This window comes from Gasterosteus aculeatus, chromosome 1, assembly GCF_964276395.1.
Source record: "Gasterosteus aculeatus chromosome 1, fGasAcu3.hap1.1, whole genome shotgun sequence".
Classification (NCBI taxonomy): Eukaryota; Metazoa; Chordata; class Actinopteri; order Perciformes; family Gasterosteidae; genus Gasterosteus; species Gasterosteus aculeatus.
The window spans coordinates 12,656,681-12,679,326 of NC_135688.1; the positions used below are offsets into that span (position 1 = coordinate 12,656,681).

At 42.5% G+C, this 22,646-nt stretch overlaps 1 protein-coding gene across 1 annotated transcript in view; it reads right to left on the reverse strand.

The window, feature by feature from the left end:
• Positions 1-872: 872 nt before the first annotated feature.
• The window catches only part of dph1 (diphthamide biosynthesis 1), a 42,887-nt gene continuing 21,113 nt past the window's right edge, over positions 873-22,646 (reverse strand). Inside the window, exons 4-12 of the mRNA XM_040181990.2 lie at positions 20,538-20,659; positions 17,789-17,943; positions 15,915-16,036; positions 12,267-12,335; positions 11,577-11,733; positions 9,762-9,862; positions 5,242-5,320; positions 2,049-2,183; positions 873-1,623 (exon numbers count right to left, since the gene is read on the reverse strand). Of these exons, the coding sequence (XP_040037924.2) occupies positions 1,543-1,623; positions 2,049-2,183; positions 5,242-5,320; positions 9,762-9,862; positions 11,577-11,733; positions 12,267-12,335; positions 15,915-16,036; positions 17,789-17,943; positions 20,538-20,659 (1,021 nt within the window). The 3' untranslated portion in view covers positions 873-1,542. The remainder of the gene's footprint in view (positions 1,624-2,048; positions 2,184-5,241; positions 5,321-9,761; positions 9,863-11,576; positions 11,734-12,266; positions 12,336-15,914; positions 16,037-17,788; positions 17,944-20,537; positions 20,660-22,646) is intronic.

The following is a 22,646-nucleotide window of genomic DNA, read 5'->3' on the forward strand; positions in this document are numbered from 1 at the left end:
TTGTAATTTTCATAAACAAAGGGGTTCACACTTCTACTAGAAAACTGTAATTGCAGTCTAGACTGTCAATTATTAGCAACGTAAGGGCCTTATTTGATTTCTATTCCAATATCTAAATCATTTATGTTCCCTATTTTGGTTCCAAACTGATTTGAATTCTGCACTTATAACAAAAGGGGTGTGTTGTCAGCAAGGATATTTTCAGATCAGATCAGCAAGTAATTAATATCCGAAGCAAAAATAATCCTCCGGTTTTAAGATTAAAAATTGCACACATAGCCGGAGGGAAGAGATCATTTATTAAACTTCCCCTTTCCCCCTGCCAGAGTGCACCAAAAATAAATCAAACATCAGCTCAGAGAGAGTTCTGCTGCCCAATAATTTATTCTTGGCCGCATTACACACTGTACCATTTGAAGTACTGAGGTCTTCAGGGTAACAACCACTAGGGGGACATGGGAGACACATCATGAGAACGACATCTGGTGGGGCGGGCAGCATCATACTTGCCTCTGTTGCCAAGGAGATACGATGGTGGATAGTAGAAGGAGGGTGTGACTGGGGAACTCACAGAAGATCATCCTCACTTGATAAAACTTCCTGCAATCTGAGACTTTGCAGTGTTCTCAGGACCAGTGGAGCCACAGTTTCTCATCAGTTTCTCTTGCACCAGCCAAACAGCAAGATAGGGTTTATATACTTATTTATTGACTCCTCCATCAATAAATTATGAGAATAGAGAGGAGTCGTGACTACAGTAGTGCTGCACTCATCCAAGAAACACCTACTGTTTTGTTTTTTTAACTGAGGGCTTAAAAACAAACCCCTTCCTTCAGCAAGGCCCTGACTGTTAAAAATAATCACACAAGTAGCAAGGTTCCATTTTGAATTTATTGTTTTCAGAGTTTGACTACAAAAGCAGAATGGAGAAACAAGGGTACATCTGCATTTTAGTAGAATACTCCTGAGCAAAGTTATATACTGTACACCCAACTAAAGTGCATGAAAGCCCATATTTATGACTGGAAGCATGAAGGGAAACATACGCTACTTTATCCAACGACGAGTGAGCTGCATTTGACTAGATTCCATTCAACATCCTCAAGGTCGCCTCATATTTTCTCTCCATCACAATAACTGCATGTGCATTGCACAAATGGCCGAATGTTTCTGTGCAGGAGGAATTTCCGTCGTAGCACACAGCAGAGAGCAGCTCATTCAAGGGGGGAGTGACTGACATGGACATGCGTGACCTCAAACTCAAAGGCTATTCTCTCAGTCGCTCGCATTCTGAGCTCCGAGCCCATGCATGAAACGTGAATACGAGAAATTAATTTGTTTTGATCTGCTGTTCTGTAAAACGAGGGATTAAATGTATTTGCTGGTAATCCGTTTGAGGAGTGGCTGCTTTGGCTTTATTTCTACTCGCTGGTAGACTGTCTGGACAAATACCCACTGTGGCCTGACCCCCTCCAGCCATTAGCAGAGGCAGAAGCACTGGCAGGCACGAGGCAACTCAAGCACTGAGCTGGACTTGATATATCATTCCCCTTGACAGCCACAGGAGGTGCACTGGTTCTGCTCACACTGCCTGGTAGGAAGGGCAGGCTCCGATCCTTGTTTCTGCAGGCATTCAGGGGGAAAGCATTAACACTTGGAATAGCAACAGTACCTACCTCAGATTAGTGGCAATATGAGGCAATATGGCGTCTGCAGGGTGTATTCACACTGTAGCAATTAGCTGAATCCTAACTGTCTCTTGTACATTTATTAAATGAATAAGTACATTTAGAAATATTCATGACACAATCCAAGGTCAAGGTCAAAGACAACAACCCCCCCCCCCCCCCCCTCCTTTGAGGCAGACATCCAGACACATGTCTTGTGGTCATTATGCCACTGGATGTCAGTGTGGTGACATACTGGTAAAAGCCATCACAGCCATGCTAAACACAGGGCGGTGTCACTCACACGGCTTATTTTCTCCCTCCCATCTCTATTCCATTTCCTCTGCCATGTATTCCTTTATCTCCCACCCCATTGCTTACCTGAGTCTGTCTGCGAGTGGGCCGCACAGGTTGGTTTTCAGGGTGGTTGGGCGCCCACGGCCCCAGGCTCTGATTGGAGTAGAAGTCCATGGGGTAGACTTCCTTCCACCCAACCTCCTGTAGAGCTACAGCCGCCTGAGAGACAGTGAGACAATCACAAATACGGTAAAAACAAATAAGCAGCATGAGAACCGTAAACTGCAATACCTGCCCACTTGAATGGCTGTGCTCAATTCAGAGTCCCCCCTCGTCTAAGACTGTATTTGCAGTTATAGAGAAAAGCATCTGCAGGAAACCAGTTATGAGTTGACAGTCAAGACAGGTGTCATACTATTAAGATTGAATAAGAAGCTGAGGTGTCATGTTATCCCTGTGCAGCTGCACTGCATGACACAACAGCTGTTTGAGGAGAGCAACAGCGCAGGCATGACAAAGCACTAACATAACTGCAGACAGCTAGATATAAAAAGACACGTGTGAATATCGATTCTAAATGGAAAAAAGAGCAGCTGATTCATAAGCAGATCATCAGCAAATCATTTTTAGGTTGATTCAATTCCTCATGCATCTTTCAGACAGCTCGGTAATAAGACCTTACTTGAGTTTCAAACAATTTAGGAAAATGTCAATAATGTAGAGAAATACGATGATATAACAAGTCATGTGAGACACTAGAAAATTCAGTTCAAAGGAAACAAAAAATGCAGCTAGAAAGTATTGAAATCTCTATTGTAATGGTAAATCCAATCCGTAATTGGACTTTGTGCCGTATTCGATACTGTTGACCACAACATTCAATAGGTAATATCTTATTAGATCTTTCATAGGCCATGGTTGGCCTCTATAGCTGAATTGTGAGTGACACAACAGGTTTGCCATGTGGTGTTCCCCAGGGATCGATCGTGGGACACATTCTATTGTCCATGTACATACTGCAGCTTGGGCAGATTATCAGTACTTTCAGCAACATCTACTTTCAATGTACACGGATGACATCCAGTTGTAATTTTTATTTAAACCTGATGGCCCTCATACCATTTCGGAATGATAGTGGGATTGTTATTAGGAAGCGGATGGCTATTTTACTCCATATATACTGCAGTTACACATGGAAAAAAAAAATTGGATCCTGGACACTGCTTAGTATCTCGGCACCGTATCCTCATCTTCTTGTAGTAGTTTGTGTAATCTTGATATGATTTATGACCTATTCATGACCATGTTAGGACACTGGATTCTTGACTAGGAAAAACTGAGGTCTGTGGTGTCAAATGAAATGGTGATATTAATACACACTCTAATCTGTTTTCTTGCTTTATGTCTTGTCACAAAAATGTACAAAATGTCTTAACAAAATGTCACATATTACCACCATTTCAACCTCTCTGCAGTCTCCTGTCCATTTCAGTATTCCTTTTTTCATGTTCCACGTTGGTGCTTATTTGTATAGCCCCACGTGGCCTGGCTCCACAGCACATCGTGGACCTTGTGCCCCCCCCCCACCATGAGCTGAGCTCTTATGCGCTCTATCCTCCGGCACATTTTAAGACTAATGGACTTAAGACTTTATGGAATCTAAAAGTAGCAAAAAAAACAACGACATTTGTTTGGACAGACTTTTAGGAACTCCGTTTCATCATGTTTTAATTTCCGACTGTAGATATTCATCTTTGAACGATTTCCTTTGACTGCGTAGCATTTTGGCTTGTTTTGGTGAAAGGTGCTACATGAATATACTTTGTTTACTTTGCCCTACTCAATGTATATTTACATTGCAGCATGTAAACGCATATATATGTATCTTTGAGTTACAACAAAGTTCTTCTTTAACATCCAGCTATTAAAAATATCTTAAATTCCTTCTTCTTTCCTCTTAATTAAAAAAAAATCTGTATGCTGGGAAAAACCTCAAACATCCTTCTGGTGGAGTTTTCTTCATTTTCTTCTCTCCTCTGGCCCCATTCCACGCATCTCTCATTTCTTTAGCTTCTTCCCCCTGCTCTCGTCCTCTCTTCCTCGCTCACACCAAATTCCTCTCTCTTTGCAACTAGCTTCTCGCTAATCCCTGCTCTGACAGGAGAGCCAAGTGTGTCTTATTGACTATAAATATAACATGAGACGCACTGAAAATAAATGGTCCTGCCCCCCCTCTCACTCCACCCCCCCTTCGCTTTCCTCCTCATCTTCATTGTAAATGCCACAGTCAAAAACATGCACTGAGACATATAAGACTCAGAGGTATGAATTACGACTCATCAAAACCTGCACACAAGCACACAGATACACGTACGGCCTCAACTTATTTAAATGCACAGAATTTGTTTTCAAGAAAAATTGAAAAAAACATAGAAAAACAAATCAGGGAGAGCTTCAACAAAAAAGGCTAAAGGAAACAGAATGCTGCTTTCCTCATTACAGCGGGGTGATTTCATTCGATCATCACTTTTTATCTTTAGGTGAACACCATCATTATTCTTAATGGCCTCATTCTGAAATGTATGAGCCGCACAGGCGGTGCACACAGATGTGTAGTCAGAGGAAAACAGCGACCATTTGAAATCACACTTCGCCATCCAAGTTAACAAGGTTTAGATTGAGAAGCGTATCTTTGTGGAAAATCATTGAACAAATTAATAGTTGACATCAAATAATAACCAGCCAGTCACATAATGGCACATAAATGCCAGCACATTACAAAGTGTCTATAGCAGTGGCACACAGAGGCTTGTTTTGAAATGGGTCTTTATGGGTTGCTGTCCAATCTCTCTCTCTGTTTGGAAAAACAAGACAGCTGCAAGGTGAAGGGGGGGGGGGCTGTGTGCTGCTGTGGCCAGTAGGGGGGGCTAGTCTCCTGCTGAAGCTGTTTTCTGTGCTTGTATGTGTTCTCTTGTGTTGTAGAACAGGGATTCGGGGAGAGAAAGAAAAAGAGAGAGGAGTAGGCACGATCCCTCATCCCCACTACATGCAGGCCCCGATGAGTATTACACAAACTCACAACGCCCCCCCCATAACAATGTAGTAGTTCCTTTATCTCATGGGCTTTGATGAAGGCTTCAGCAGGACATCTGTCAGCGGGTCTGTGTACTGGCAGGAAGGTCCGTGTTTTTCTGCATGTGCATGCGATTCATGTGGCTCAACAGATAAATGAATGACAGCTGTGATCTTCCCGTGAGACTACAAGGTGCATGTTTACCTCATATGGAGACAGCAGCGGCTTAGAGAAGGCTGTGCCCCAATCGATAGAAAGGCGTGGACAAGCGATCTGGATCCACCTGAAGGGGGTAGATGGTAAAGATTTGTGATCAAATGCACATCAGTGAGACTGTGTGCAAAACAGAAGCAGTCAAAGAGGCTGAGAGACTGAGATCCTGTTCAACAGGCAGGGCACATCTGTGGTGGCTGCATGTGGATACGTGATGCATTGGGCTGTGCAGGGAGCCTCCCTCCACCTGATCTCCAGCATCTGTTGGCGAGATCTTGCAAAAGCTCTAAAAGACAGCCACGCTACACACACACGTCTGAATGCATAGGAAGTGAGAGAAAGAGGGAGGCTGAAGAGGGAGGGAGGGAGTTGTGTGTGTGTGTGTGGGGGAGGGGGCTGGTTACATGATGCTCAAAAGTAAAAACGGGGAAAGAAGTGAACAAAGGTGAAAACCGAAGAAATGCACCGAAAGAAAAGGGGGAGAGGTTAGGTGAGTGTGAACAAGAAACGCAGCACCAGCCTGGTCTCCACGGAGGTAGCCTACATAGCTGGCAGACAGGGTGTGTGTGTTAGAGGAGGGGGGGATGAGGGTGGGAAAAAAAGAGAAGGACACAGATATACAGTGATAGGGAAAAAGAGCAATGAGGATGAAAAACAGAGGGAGGGGGATTGAGATGGCACAAGCATGAAGAGAACAGAGACAGATGAGAAGAAGAAGATTGTCAGGGAGGAAAGTGTTTACTCTAGAAGATGCACAGGAGAGGGATGAAGCGGGTGGGGATGTAAACAGCTGGAGGGAAAAAAATGAACAATGGCAAAATGGAGACGGAAAGAAGCGTCCGGGGCTACAGGGGTTAGCTTTCACCCATCAAAGTGAGCCACAGCTCCATCTTCACTGCCTAATCCTAATGATGGAGCTGATATATTTGGAAATATGAATTGAGTAGCGGTGGATTTAGGAGCCCTGTAGATAACGTTTGATCCAGGTAAATGTCAAAAGGAATACATCTATTTGGGATTTAATCAATGTCGTAAAGATGGAAAACACTTCACCCTTCATGTGTACGTTAATGCGTCAAAAAAACCCATCTGTCTAGTACTCATTTTCCAACTTTAACACAAGTTCTTAACTGAAGAATGTATTGCGACATATAAAAAACAGGAACGAATTATAAGGGAGAGTTGACAGTTTCTCATTTTTGTGTGCACTTCTATCTGCGTAGACGTGCGCATGCACCTCTGTGATACGCATCTCTGTGTAGAACTGATAAAAACAGTGGAAGAAGCTGAAAGAGGGCATTGAGAGGAGGTCTGAGTGGAAAGCATGATAGAAAGCATGCAAGAGAGCTAGGTGATTGGCACATGGACCCAGGGGAGGCTTCTCTAATATTAGCACAGAGACAGAGTGAATAGTGCAGTTCAGTTAAATGCATGGTAGCATGGCAGGTATGGCCGCAAGAATGTGGCACAAATTGTATTTCCAGCACTTATTAGGCCTTCAATCTAGCCAGCACAGTAGTTCCCACATCACGGGGGGGGGGGGGGGGGAGCATAGAAAGAAACCCTTTGAGAAATGCGAGGCATTGGAGCAACGGGATCCAGGACTGGTGCAGATTACGCTGTGATATATAAAAGGTAAGGTTGCATGACATTTAGCACGGCTCTCCATTGTCAGCTCCGGGCCTGGGCAGGCTGCATCACCTGCTGTGGCCCATTACAACATGATGCTGCGAGGGACACCCCCACCTGCATGGCTTCGGTTCAACAGCAGCCACGAGCCGCGAGAGTGGGTACGATCAACCCTTAAGCACTACGGGGAATCGGAAACGCTCACCGTTAATGGAAAAATGTGTTGAATAAGAGAAGAACGATTTAATTTCAGTCGAGTCAAAAAAATACAACCCAAACAATGGGATTTTAAAAAGTGCAATTCATAGGGTGGCATTTGATGTCTAGATGAGATGGGTGTACAGATAGATGTACAATAGATTAAAACCTGCTTGGGGACGGCCTAATTACACACCTAAGAGACCATGCTAATGTGTCCATGTGTTTATAAGCGTCTAATGGCAGAGAAAGCCTGGGGCCGGGCTCTGTACAGTAGGCTGAGCACTAATGCATCCACTAACACCTCCACCGTCTGACTCTCATCCACCTTCTCCTTCGCTCCTCCTCCCCCCTCAACACATCAGCTTCAACACGGCTTCACGCAACTGCTAGTTTGATAGTAATTCGATAGTTTTTCTCCATTTACCAAAATGTTGTTCAGATTATTTTTCTTAAGTGGAAATGTAAAGTGATTTTGACTTTTTAAAGTTTATTTTTATAATGCAAGCGTTTCAGCGTTTCACCCGTACGTCTAAACAGGAGAGCCAAAAACAAAGAAAAACATTATTTCTACCACAATCGGCTACTTTCCAAACACGGCCCCCTCAACTGCCTCTGCATCTTGGCCTCACTCTCGATCTCCCTAAGACCTTCTGTCCTTCTCTCACCCACTCCTCCCTCACACATCACACCTCTCATTATTCCACAGTGAGAGGCCAATCAGAGGGAGTGTGAGGTGGATCTGTGTGTGTGTGTGTGTGCCTGTGCGTTATTGGAGACGGTGCACATCAATGTCCAACCACTGGTCCATCTTCACCTCTGGCTGGAAGTCCAATAAATTGGATAAGGTGCACCTTGAAGCCTGAGCACTTAATATTTCTTTGAAGGAAATTGGAGTGAATCCTTTCTGACGCTGTAATGCGAAGTGTTTGTGAGCTAAATACCAGTGTTAAGTGACACGACTTAGCTGAAGATCTGCCACTCTGATTATCATGTATTGATGGCCAGATCAGCGAGTACGTCAATAATGTAATAATGTCATGCTATGTCAGTAAATGGTTAACTGTTGATTATCTGTTGCAGGAATGTAACATTTTTTAAATCATGGTGAGATTAAATAGAAAATAAAACACTGATGTTTCTCCTTCTTGATCTCTTTCACTGGTTTTCCACTACTGTTTGCTTTAGCCAGATTCATTATCACTACTGGGAGCATGAGGCCATTTCTCAACCCTTCGGAAGTTGCACAGATTGTCCATTTAACTGTCGAAACCAGTATCACATTGAAATCTGATGTGTTTTAAAGTGCTCCTTACGAAATTCTTCTCTTTATGCCCTTGTGTCAAAGCGGAGGAAATTGTGCATTATGCTCAACTACTTTCTTTGACTTCGAAGGCTAAACTATTGAATCTATGCAAGCCATGAATGCCAATTACGTTTATGAAGCTATACACTCTAGACCAGCGATTCCCAAAGTGTGGGCCGCGAAGGTACTGCAGGTGGGCCGCGAGAGGTCATTTACAATAAATAAATGAATTTATTGAGATTTGCTGATTGAGAGAGATGCTGAGCGGCGCTCAAGCGCGTGAGATATGGAGCTTGTTTCAGGGCGCGTCGGAGAAACAAAGCTGTCGTTCTTGCCGAGCACTTCATGAGATTAAAGAGCGAGAGACGGTGCCCTTTTCTCTACAGTAGCTGAACCATCTTAACGGGGAGAATAAGTTATTCTAAAAGGAGCGGAAGATTTAAGGCGTGGATGGCGAGGGGGCGGCGGGAGCGGACGTACCTCGCGGCATCGATCGGACCCTGAAAGCACCGTCTCCACCTTACTGTCAAAAAGAAAAACAGCAAGCGCGAAGAAAACTCCTTCGAGCGCGAGCAGAGATTCTCCTGGCGAGCAACGAAGTTCACGTTTCGCAAGCGAGCAAATACCTCGCGGAGACGGACTTTTGCTCGCGGATGTTTGTTTTTGGTTAAATTCTTAAGGTCATTTAATCATCCCTAGTTTATGTTTTGATCAGAGTTGTGATTGAAGGTTTGGGCGCGAAAGATTTTCAGATTTCAAAGTGGGCCGCGGCATTCTTGAGTTTGGGAACCGCTGCTCTAGACTTCTGTGTTTCTGCTGCTTGTTATAGTATCCACTTGCAAATTATGCTGAAATGTCAGTCGTGTGCAATGATGCTTACAGAATACAGTTCAAAAGTTGTTTGCAACTTTGCGGGGACTGCTTGCTTTTGAACATAATGGCTCCGCCAGTATCCACGACATGAAAGAGAAATGAGTCATTCTTTCTAACAAAGAGGCAAAGCATTGATTAAGAATTTGCAAAAGAAGCCTAAGGAAAAACTGTCTTAGTGACGTGTGGAAGACAATGGAAGTAATCCGCACTCTGGGTTGTGGGGACCACGGCCAGTGGAAGAGGGAAAAAAAAAACGAGACAAAATGGGGCTCATTTGGCAACTCTTTTTACTGTATACAAGAGAATTGCCGGTGGAAGTGCATTGTGGCGTGGCTGAGACGCTTCGGAGGCGTTGTCAGAGAGGACAGACTAGAATGAAAATGAAGAGAATATGGGCCATTGACGATAATCCACCTGCCAACACCAAGCTGTTGGTATTCACTAAATGAGACGTGTTCTGATTTGGTTTGTGTGTTAGAATGTGCATGTGCATCTTAATACTCACGCATCTACATCATGTATCAAATCCAATTTGCCTGGAAAAATCTCAGACAGTAGCACTCGAGTGAAGGACTTTCCCAACGAATGGAGCCTCGCCTCCAGGTGCTAAGAGGAGAAAGATAAAAAAAAAATTAAATGATGAAAACGAGAAAGTTTGCAATCCCCACAATCAAACATAATTATCTCCAGTGTTGTGAAACTAAACAGAATGAAATGACAATTTACAAAACCAAGGACTCACACACACACACACACACACACACACACACACACACACACACACACACACACACACACACACACACACAGACAGTTGCATCTTTAAATGCAATATAGGGTTGTCCAGAAGTGTTTGCGCGGGAAGGCTATTTCATCCAGCTTTCAGTTTCTGAAGCAACATATATTGATCCATTGCAAGTTTGCCGATAGATTTGACTTCTCAGACTTGTCCACCGACTGCTCCTGGCAATCTCACCGCAGGATGGATATATAATACACCAATAATGTAATAGCATCCTGAAATGTGACACCTTAAGATTGTAATTTCACTTGATCTCAAATGTAATGAAACTCAATAATGTAATAACTTCCCCAATAATCTAACAATCATGGACTGATAATCAGACCTATAATACTATACCTTTCATTGGGGTCATTTTGACAGATGATGTATTAACGAAAATAATGTTTTCAAATTTTCAACTGATGGCAAGCGTTTATAATACTAAAGAAGACATATATCCATATGCATACAAGACCATTTCAGCAAGTGGTTTGCGTGTACATGAATCTGTATTCATTTATTCTTTTTCATACATTTTGAGGAACCAGTTTTTGTCGCTCCATATTTAATCATTAGTGGGAGAATTTCTTGGATCTTAATTAGATCAAACTGAAGCGCGACACACAAGTGACGACAACTCACCAGTTTCTGTTTGGCCCTGTTCTGTACCATCTAAAAAATGCCTGAAGCCAGTTCCGGTGTTATTTAACGACTTAATTACGTCATTGATTGATTGGTTGAGTGTTAAACCACCCTGACGGACAGTGGGCCCATGTGGAGGTTGGCCAACTTTACATCATCATATTTTGCTGGACCGGGCACCTTGGGTATAAACTCAGACACCAGGTCTTTTATAGCAAGAAAGAAAACTTTTTAGCCACTTCAAGGAATTCTTCTCTTTGCTTTCTCTGTCTTGAAGTTTGGCCATTTGTACTTGGACTGTGTTATTCAGGGATGCATGAGTCAGCCAAACCCAGTGAAGAAATACAGTAAATGTTCTTTTGGTGAGATAAAAGGTATGAGCGTTGCTGATACCCGCTGTCCTTGGGAATATCATCAGACATTTGTGCAACCATTCTCTTATCAGCGATAGTTCTGTGCCCTCAGGTGAGAGGATATCCGACACTGTACTGCTTAACGTCGACCGATTGTCATGGGAGAGCTGGTCAGTATTTTTATTAAAAATCTGCCGTTATTTATACGTTCTTTCCACTTTAAACAGAAATAAGTTGTCCAAGTCCAAGATAGACTTTTCCAGGGAATTTTACAGTCAGATATAATTTAGCCAATTGTCAAGTGCTGAGGAAAAGCATGGATTATATATATTACATTTTTTTTTAACCCATTAAATATTGATTTTGCAATTATTAGTCATTTACATTGCAGAATCAATTAAACAACTTGCTTAAAATCTGAGCAGTGAGATCAAGATAGGATTCTATAGGGCTGTTTCATTCTGTGTTAAATAACGTGCTCCCAATGTGAAGACTTACTGCTTTTCATGTCGTGGCGTAGACTGGGAGGATGCAGACTCACCTCCATGACTTTGGGACTCCCCTGACGGCCCAGTGTGCCCATAATCAGGCCCCATCTCTGGGCCGATCGAGCCTCGTCAATCGCCTGCAGCCTCAAGGCCCGCATGGCTTCATGGTCATAGTACTCCCTGGAGAACACCTTACTATAGGGGTCGTATCTACGAAAAAACGTAGGCAGGAAAAGGCAAAGAAGCACCAATGTCAATGAAACGTACAGACATAAAATGACCATAACATACACACTACCAACTATTGTTCAGCCAACTGTCTTGCAAGACAGAAATGCAAGAAAAGACTTTTAAAAATGCAATCATGAAAAGCCATGAAGTATGACAGGATTGATTTAGTATATATTAATTTGAATTGAGGTATTTCTGAGCATTTAATTCTGTTTTTCTACGGTGCAAGAGGTTCACTTGAGATTAGTATCTTGTTTTTTTAGACCTGTGATCTGTGCAGCAGTGCATATGTCTATCACAACACAAATCACTTGCATACAAACAAAACCTCATCATAAGAGAACTTCATCCTCTCAAAATCAGGAAACCTAATAGAGTATTTGTGAACATTATTCTATATATTTTCTATGCAAAAAACATTAACACACTATTACATTTGAAAAATGACTGCAAACTTCTGATGTAAAATGTGTTGTATTGCATTATCTAAAGCCAAATATAGAAATAAATACCTGTAAGCCGGGATTTCTGGGTTTGCGATCATGATTGACTCGAGGTGAAATCTTCCATCTCCCAGATAACTACACAAAAACACATGCAATCAAATGTTAGACAAGAAAAAAAATCAAATTAAAAAAAGTAGAAAGGTATTTGTGCAAAGTAACCCTCTTGAAAATGAAATTTATTGTGTAACCATAATAAACATTGGCCTATCATTCTGACAGCAGCTTTCTCTCTTTTTAAATCTACTCCTCTCGGTGCAGCCTTTTTAACGACGGTCCAAAGCGTTACCAGGCAGAATGCGCAAGGCAGGGGTGGAGGGTCTTCTCATCTTTGCTGTCCGGGGAACATGACCCCAACGATCGTGGCATGCTGTTTACAGACAATGCGAACGCTTGCAATTAACCCGGGGTCTGGTGCTGAGGACTGGCCAGCGCCCGAGCGGAGGCAGAGTTCACCATCCATAAGCACACGGAGGAATCTAGTTTCCTTAAAAAGAAAACACAAGCTCTCACATAAACTCCCCTCTCAGAGTCGGGCCGAGAGGAATCCTGTGGAGAATCCATGTGTGGGCACTCGGGTCGGTGACCCTGCCCATTACAGTGGGCTATTGACATGCAATTAAATCCACTAATTGATCAATGTTTACAGCAGCTGGCATCAGCTTGATCATATAGGCTACCTGGAGACATGTCTAGCCCAGACCTTATTTTTCTGTGACAAATGAAACACAACGGCAACCCGAGAAGAGCTTCTGTTGCATTGCTTCTCTTTTCCATAGCAACATCCAAGGCTTTTATACAATAAAGACCACAGTACAGCTGCTGCACTTTAACCATGGTGGTCCTTATCTCTCTGTGGCTTCAAGACGCTGGCCTTCCTGCCACTAAAGCTGCTATAACAGTCCTGTGGTGGAAGATTTGCACAGACAATCGTTAAGTAAGAAACAAAGGCTCTGTGTTGATTCCATATTTTGTCCTCCACCAGAAACATTTAGACGACTTACGACCTCGACACATACGCATAGTGACATAGTGACACACTGTCTATGTGCATTTCTGGTGTTCTAAATGTTTTTTGTTTCACAGTAGCGTGCTAAAACAATGAGAAATAACATTCTCACAAAAACAGCTTTTATCCCTGCGTTTATTAGTATGTAACGTAAATATGATTGATATAATGACCTTTCCACAATATTCTATATCTGTATTGTGTGATAGGGAATCAAGTTCCGGTATTGTGATTTAAACATGTTCATCTCTTCATCATCTCGTATCATTTCAATACTGTACACATGACATCTGGGGTGTAACGCTCAAATCCTGTGAGAAGGTTTCCAGTCTTTTTTTTCTAACAGATTTCTTCCTATTTTCCCCCATTTCTGAGGGTTTTTTAGGGAGTTTTTGTTCTGTGGCAGGCAAAGTTTTGTGATATTTGATGTGGTAAATATCATATGGTAAATTTTTAGAGTAGGCATTCTAAATTGATGCATAGTGTGTGATTATTATGTAATCAAAGGTGATTATTATGTAATGGATTAGATGTTTCCAGCAGTCATAGCTGTAGAGATTGAACAAAGTGTTCGTTATGTCTATGACCACATTTGTTTTAGCATGTTGGGAGAGCAAGGACACGGTCAAAGAACTGACGTGTCTTACATGGACAAGATGTTCCCTGTACCCTGGCTGTAGAGACTCAACAAGATGGTCAAAGGTTTCTGTTGACGCCACCGATATCTAAACTTAGGTATAAGAACTGCCTCGATGTGTTGGGGGCAGGAAGGAGGTTCTTGACAGTCTACTGACCACGTAGCTGTTGTGACCCTCTTTCCCTTGCAAGGAAATAAACGGAGAAAAGACATACTTGACTCAGAGCCTTTGTCATCTAAGCACTTGCAATTAATAAACTGGTTATACAAATGAAGCATTTAAAAGGGTTACATATCATTTTCCCATTACAGTCCTTTCAATCAAATTCTACCGTTCCTTGTAAAAGTGCTCTCGCTATAATGGTAATGTTTTGCCTCTTTGAATTATGCAACACCATATCTTCAGATTCACATCTTTATATTGTTCTGTTGTGAGTGGGAGCTGGAGCGGAGTTGGCAAATAGAAATGGTTCACAGATCATCGCTCTTTTTATTCCAGCTTTTAAAAATGATTTTCTTCATTATAGAGATGAGACAGCCCGGCCCATTTCTAAGGCTTCAAGATGAACCTCGAAGACTAATACACCAATCCTTCTTTTCCATAATTCTTAAGTAGCTCAAAGCTTAGGTGAAATGCAACTACAAAAAGTAGAGAGCTGACTCAATTTGTGTCTGTACAATGTTAAGCATGAATTTACTGTACTAGTAACAAAAATCATGCACTGTTTAAAAGAGCTTGCTCTGCCATAAGTGCTGTAATTGTGTCAATGCCTGAACAGCGATACAATAAGTGAGAAGAAAGCTCTGATATAGGTGAACTGGCATTTAGTAAAATTAACTACAAAAACATCTTTTAAAGCTTTTCTTCCATTTATATTTAATATTAAAATTGTACATTGTGTTTGGAGAATTGTAGGAGGTAGATACAGCCCACCTCAGGAGGGTTGAAGTCCTGACTACATCTCTAAATGTGTGTTTGAGTGAGAGAGAGAGAGAGAGAGAAGTCTCATACTGTTTAATCGATTCTTTCAACAATCACACCACTACACACCCTGACTCACACATCAAAGACAAGACGAGGCACATTGGATTAGTAGGTGAAGCACACACTAACTCCCTCACTTCCATGTCTTCCGCACGTACAAACACACACACACACCCCTTTTGCCTCCCATAGGGCCTGGCTTATGCATATGGCAAAGCATATCCTTGTGTAGCCATTTTAATCTCATGCACATACAGGGTTTAATCACATGGACTAACACAAGATGTGTGCAAATGAGACATACCAGGTTATGCACTTAAAGACACCCGGGGTATTACTTCAACCCACTGGGCACCGTAGAGCTGCAGAGCTGCATGGCATGCACAGTCACCGAGGTGCAGCACTGGTGTTGTTGCTTGTTGCCTGAATATGTTACTTTTCCAGAGCCATCTCTTCCTAAAGCTTCACTTTGACAAGTCTCGCATGCACACATCACTCATTTTGATGTCAAAACACTGATCAGCAAGTCTCTTGTGTGTCATGATATTCTTCCGCTTTATAGAAAGGGAGAAATAATAAATAATAAAAAAGGAAAGAAGAAAACAATGGACGAGCAGGGATGGGTGTCACACTGTGTTAACATTTCTTACAATATAGAAGAGTGGCGTGCATATTGATGTGTGCGGTTGGTTTGAAACAGCCAAAAGTGTTGTGTTCAGTCTAGTTTTACACAATTCAATGCTGTGCACGACGTGACTGTATTTTTAGGGCTTGCTGTTAAGGATCTGGATATAATATATATAAGAAGCCTGATCGGAAGCATGCCGGCACAGTCAGATGTCACAACTAGCTTATACTGGTTGTGAGAGCTGATTATTCCACATGTCACATGGGTGGGCACAGCTATGTCAGGGGTAATTGTGCCCCCCCCCCTAGTAGAAGGGGATCTGGATGAGTCAAGACTGGAGGTCTTAAATGGTTAATGGTTAAATGGACGAACAGGAAGAACGATGTAAGGTGTCTTACATTACGGCATTTACATGGCGGTCCAAGCGAGGTGAGGTGCAGCCCAGGATTTCTCCTGGCGAAAGAGGCCGACACTGTGGTACCAGCACGTCATACTCTGGTTTGAGGGCTGCACTCACAGCCTGCAGCATGGAGGAAGGAAGAAGGAAAGACAGTCAGAGAAACAATAACATAACAACATGTGACACGTTAAATATGTGCACAAAAAACAACACTGAATGATGTAATGAATTTGCTTAATTTGGGGAATTAGATCGGTTGTGTACCAAACATACAGTAGGACCTGTTTGTAATACATTTGTACTGAATACAGTTATATTGTATTTTTATTACACATACAAATATATATACAAATAGGGAATCAAATGCAAACGCAAACATATACACACACACGTACAGTAATTCAATAAAAAAAAAGTGTGTCCATACTTTTGACTGGCACTGTATAAACACACATACATGTATATACACACATATATATATATATATATATATATATATATATATATATATATGGTGTCACTCTTCTCCACATTCCACGTCTCCCCTTTCACAACATCAACTCATCCAAAAACATTTATGCATTGGTAGATTACCTGGTTAGTTGATTTAATGAACAGATCTGTTCTCAACAAAGATTCATGCTACAGCACATATTTTGTTGATCGGAGATGTGCTTATAAGTTTCTTATATAAATCACTCGGGATGAACAAAGCCCAAATTTTTTTTGACTAAGACCATAAGGAGTGATTTGAGGGAAAAGCCCTTAATATGGTAACTAGGAAGATCTTGGATTGCTCATGTTTAACATAAATCTAACTCCCAATGTGGCCACCCATTAAATATGTAATTAATTCATGATTCTGCAGAGTACCGACTAAGAAACTGTCTACAAAACACAATGTACAAGAAAATAATGACATTCCAAATGTTTTATAAAATATAAAAATCAGATAAAAAGAAGATAAAATAAAATACCAACATGTACTATATGAAAAGCAAGTTCTAATACTAAACAACTCTTTCACATAAACCTATATCCATTTAAGCAAAGTGAGAAGATGAAACATTAAACATTTACAGCTATAAAGAGTGAGTGTTCTTGAGGGTGGAAGGATGAATTGAACGATTTAAAGCTAATTTAAGGCGGTCTGGAGGGATTACGGTGGGCGATGATACTGATACTGTGTGACCTCAACAAGCCTACACACCATAAGACGTGAGTGAGATAGATACAATACAAAAACACAGGCATATACACATGGATGCACTCAAACACAACAATACAAAATATGGGCAGAGCGTGGTGTAAAAATAACAGCGGTTACATTTGCGAAGGTCCAAAGTGGTGTTTGTTCAAGGCAGTAAATGAATGCAACAGAGTGCCATATAGAACCGAGAGGCAGGAAGTCTCTCTGTTCTGTTCTGGAAGCACAATTCAATAGCTGCCGCCGCTGCCACTGCTTGTGTGAAGAGCAGAACTGAGCACGACTCTGAGCCGAGAGGCCTTTCGACTTCATTCCACCTTTCAAATCCAAAATAACTGCTGCAGGATTTCTCGAACCCACACTTGAGGTAAGCTACACATGAGCTAAGTGTAGCGTAAGAGCGTGTTCGAAAAAAGACGGGGACCAGATAAAGTATACTGCACAAATGCGCAGAGGAATGCATGCGGGTGTTTGTTCCTACTTTGTGCACGAAAAACATATATAAGTAAAGCTGAAAATACACACGTGGCAATGACCCGTCAGGTGAGCACACAGAAGTACACGCACCCCGGCAGATGCCTCTGACTGAAAAACAGACACACACACACACACACACACACACACACACACAGACAGACAGACACACAGACCCAGTGCGTAGTCACCTGCAGCGCTGCCACGAACTGAATAGTGCTGACGAGTGCCAGGGATTGTGCAGGAGGGAAGTTGAACCTGACCGTGTCCAGGAAGTGTGCGTTGTCCATCTGTATATCCACAAACACATACAGCATCTTAATTCCTGCCGTGGAGTCTATGGGGACTGCAGGGAGACGAAGACAAGAGAAAGACAAAAGAAAATGTCACTCGTGTTAGGTAAGCCTGCGGTATATGCACTATTGATGCTGGCTCCAACATTAGCACACAGCACATGTGCAGCGATACCTCTATATGCAAAAACATCACACGCAAGCATAGAGATCCCAGCAGGTGCCCCTGTGATATAACCGAAGCTCATTCAGCGTGAATCTCCAGCACATGCAGCAGCTGATACAAAAAACTCAATCATTTAAAGGAAGGGGAGAAACGCAAGCGATTACTACTACCGGCATAATTTCACAGGCCATTTGTTAGGCAGCCGGGCTTCGGAGGGGAAGTTGAAACACGTGCCCAGTTAGATGGTGAAAAAGGAGGCGAGAGTCCAAGAAAATAGGGACAAAGGTATATTATCGTTGCCGTTGATCGGCGTAATTATTTGTCCTGAATTTGGAGATCAAGAGCAAGGGGACTTTTTTTTTGTCATGACAGGCAAACCATTAAGGTGAACATTTTTTTGAGCGAGTGCAGCTTGATGTTGAGATTAAAGCAACATAGAGAGAGAGAGAGAGAGAGAAGCAACGTTGGACAAGGAGGCAGAAAAAAGGAGGTGAATGGTAGTGGTATGCAATTAGTAATGTACTATATATATATATTCCTAAGATGGGGCATGGGAGATAGAAAATGGAGGTGGGGGGAATCAATAAACTGGAAAGAGAAATGACGAATGAGCTCACGTCTCGGCGGAGTGGTAAGGGAAGAAGATGGATAAGGAGTTAAGTATACCATTCAAAAGGACTAGAGGAGTTGAGTAAAAACCCAGACTCCCAAAGCGTAAAGGGCAAAGAAAAGTGACATCGATCCGTGTTCACATTAGCATGGTAGCCGGAGAGCACTCAGACGCTGCAATTAGAGACAGAGTCAATGAGATGGACAGGACTCACTTGCCCCGGCGGTGGTTTCACACATCTATGTGTCGTAGCAATAAGGTCACTCGGTACAGCGGCTTATTAGCGGTCAGCAGTAAACAAACACGCATGCACAATCATAGCAAGTGAGACTGAGAAAAGGTTGAACATAATATAACTATAATACGGTTTGTACAAATCAATATCTACAAATGGGTTCCACTCAATATTGTGCTTATGGATAACTTCATGAATAATACCGCAATAACTGGTTGTGTGAACGGATCCATATCCAATTTTTGGCTGATAACATATCAGGATTTAACTTGTCAGCCTGAGCGGACACTTGTTTTAAAATGTTGAGCAGTTGTAACGGTGTGTTTCTTTGAGGGAAAACTAAACTTTTTAAGTATGCTAAACTTGGATTGACCGTTAATGTCGACACAGAGCATTTACCTTGACCACGTCTATAAAATGAGCTCAAACTAAAGTTAGTGCCATGGGTAAGTTTTGCTTTAAGAAAGCTCCGCCAAAATGACTCGAGCCACCGACACAATGGAGACCTGCCTATGATGAGCAGGACGGGTTCAATAACAGCTCAGGCAGCAGGTCTTGTATCCCAGCAAGCCGCTTTTGGTTTTACAGTTTTGTTTCCACTAACCACAATAAAGTGTGGTTACTTGCTTCCCTCATATCAAGGAGGTTAGATTAAAAAAGCATCACTTCTATCCCAATATTTTCATTTCTCCAAACATGTTTTTATGATGTTGCCCATATTGCCCTGGACTAGATGCAGCTGCTCTATGACAAAAGATGAGATGGCACCAATATTCGAAAAAAAGAACATACCCCAGAGGAAATGAAAGGGCTGCAGGAGAGAAAGGTTCTCTAGGAGTCAGTAAGAACAGTGTCTTTTATCTCCCACTGGTATCTGACACGATGGGCACCAGTGCATATGATGTCCTCATGATTGAGAGATGCAGGTCAGAAGCACAAACACAGTGGTGCCCTTAGATGGGGGGGGGGGGGGTTCTGACAAACTGTAGGTCATCTCATTTCTTTTAAAATGTCCAAACAATTAATATCTTCACAACCCACAGCGCATTGATCTTTATGACCTTTGCCTTTATTTGGTTGCCCATAGTACGCATCCGATATTTTTTGTAAGGATACACACATGGAATCATTCTTCCACGTAGATCAAGAAAAGGAAAGTGCAGGGACACAAATCACACTTAACCTAACAAAAATCAACACAGAGAATGCTCTCCTGTGTATTACAATTCTGTACGTCATTTCTGGTATTTGGGAGAAGGGAGATTGTTCTGGCAGGGATGGATGTCAAAACTATCGATTTAGCATTTCCTCATATGTTGTGCAGGAGACAGACGGCAGGGGCGAGGGGGAAGGTCTTCAAGAACTGCATGAGGCTTTTCAAAGGACAGCATTAATGCACGTTCCCTATTGATCTACTGGGTAAATGTGATGCCCAGGCTCCAAAGGCGGATATTCCTTCTATAGCAGTGCTGGACAGGCAACGCAGACCAGTCCCATTTTCCCACTGATCAATAGCGCCGTCTGTCGGTCCGTCTATGACTTCCTTTTCCAATGCGGCCCACTCTCCGTAGGTAGCCCACCCTATGTTCCTCTGTGTGGCGCAATCATGCATGCAGAGCGACGAAGAGGTACTCACTGAGGCAGCTATGGCCGTAGTGCACCATGAAGTCAGCACCAAGGGCACGAGCAGTGAAGTCGTCGACGCAGCAGGCGCCGTACGTCACGTCCCCCATCACGATGGTGTCTGCGTCCGTGAACCTGGGACGCACACGCATCAGTGGGGTTATGGACCATGTGCACGTCCTGTTGTTTCTTACCGTAGCGATCAATACAGTATTTCAAGCACGGTGTGATTATGACGAGCCGAATAAGATCAATCCTTATCTGCTTGCTACAGAGAGAGTACATAATATATAATCTGACGGGATTGTGAGTCAGTGACTGCCTCATGGGCTCAAAAGCATGACACAAGTATCCTTTTGAAGAAGAAGTAGGAGAGGATCTACAGCACATCATGTGTTGGAAGAGAAGAAACAGCCTGAGCAAAAGTGAAAACACTACTCAGACCAGATGCTAGAATGCGGGAGCATAGCAATAATCATGTGGGGGTAATGTTCCACTTTTTTGCCTTTAATAGAGAGAAGAAAAACAGAATCACGGCCTACTTCAGCGAGAAAAACAGCCAATTACAGCGGCATCTGTGGACCCAGATCTGTTAGAATGAATTGCTGATCGCATTACAGAAAAACACGCTCTTTCTTTTATCGCCTTTTCTGGCCGAATAAAATGCTAAGTAAACCCTTAAAGGCTAACTAGAATGAGTGAAGGTTGAAAGTAGCAAGGAGGAAGGGCAAATGAACCGAAGCTAGATGCATTGTTTGGGGGAAAGCTGTGTAGATGACAGGGTGGTTGTAAATAGTGGTGGTGGGCAGGAATTTGTGACTCTGACAGATTTAGGCTGGACAGACGGGGTAGTGGAGAGATCAGTCGGAGGGTTTGAGGAGAGTCATCATGATAAACAGACACGGCCGCACGCAGAACAGCATCTGTTGCAACCAACAGACTCTTGGTAATGTGTCTCCTCTTTCCCAATCTTTCAGCCTCTCTGTTTACTTCTCACTCTGCGCCACGCGAGGGGCTTCAGACAACGTTTCTATTTAGCCTTTTCCTCCCTCGTTTTCTGAGTTGCTTTCAATCCGGGCTCCTCGTCACTGGCCCCTAGCTTTCTATGTTGTTTTTCCACTCCATTTCTCTGTCCCTTCCCCTCTAATGGCTACTCTCAAGTGAAGGAGAGTGCAGGCCAGCTGAGCACGGGCAAACATAGACAGAGCAACTCATCCGGTAGATAAATATTTCCCTTTGAAGATTTGAATCAATTACCTTTCTCTTGTCAAGGTTTTGATTTGTTGCCAGTGTGTGCCTCTTCGTACTGAATACATTTGTGTATACAGGCGCCAGCAGGAAGGTAATTCTGTAGTTTGAGGTCGTTGGACTAGGACTTGTGCACCCGTTTCCTTATTCACTGCAGCCCATTTTTCTTATATTGCAGTCCTCTGACGAGTTGGAGTTGCATAAACGTGCATGAATCTTTCAGCTAAAAATACACAGCCCACTAACCAGAAGAACGATCAGAGACTATCTGCCTGCAATCCACTGCAGATCATGCAGAATAGTGTACAAAGCAAAACAGAGCATAATAGAAACATATAATATCTAAATCCTCCAACAATCTGCCAGAACTCATTATACCATTATCATATCATCTTCATTGGCAATACATGTTGTAATTTCCAGAGTGATGCTGAAGCTTCATGGTAATAAAAGAAAAGACTGTTTAAGAGTCCCATGAAAGAAATGCGATTCCATTGGGACATGGATAGAGTAATTACTGGGAAACCTATAGTCCGAAGGAGAGAGTGGAAGAAGTGGGAAGGAAGATAGAACGTAAGACAGAATAAAAAGTCTATCAGCGTTAATCAAATCCTATTTCTAACACGATACTTAATACCAGACATACTGTATGACTGGTGGGTACATATAGAGCCCAAATGCCCTCATTTCCAATCATTCCTTTCTCCATCTCCTTAATTACTAATCCGGCTCTTCTTTCCTGCATGCACTTGTCTCTGGTGTCAGTCACTCCTGTTTCCTTCAGTATATCAGCAATGGTGTTTTCCTCATTTCAGGCTGCTCAATTCACTCATTCCAACGGAAATGTCATTAAGATCTAATTAAGATGTCAGAG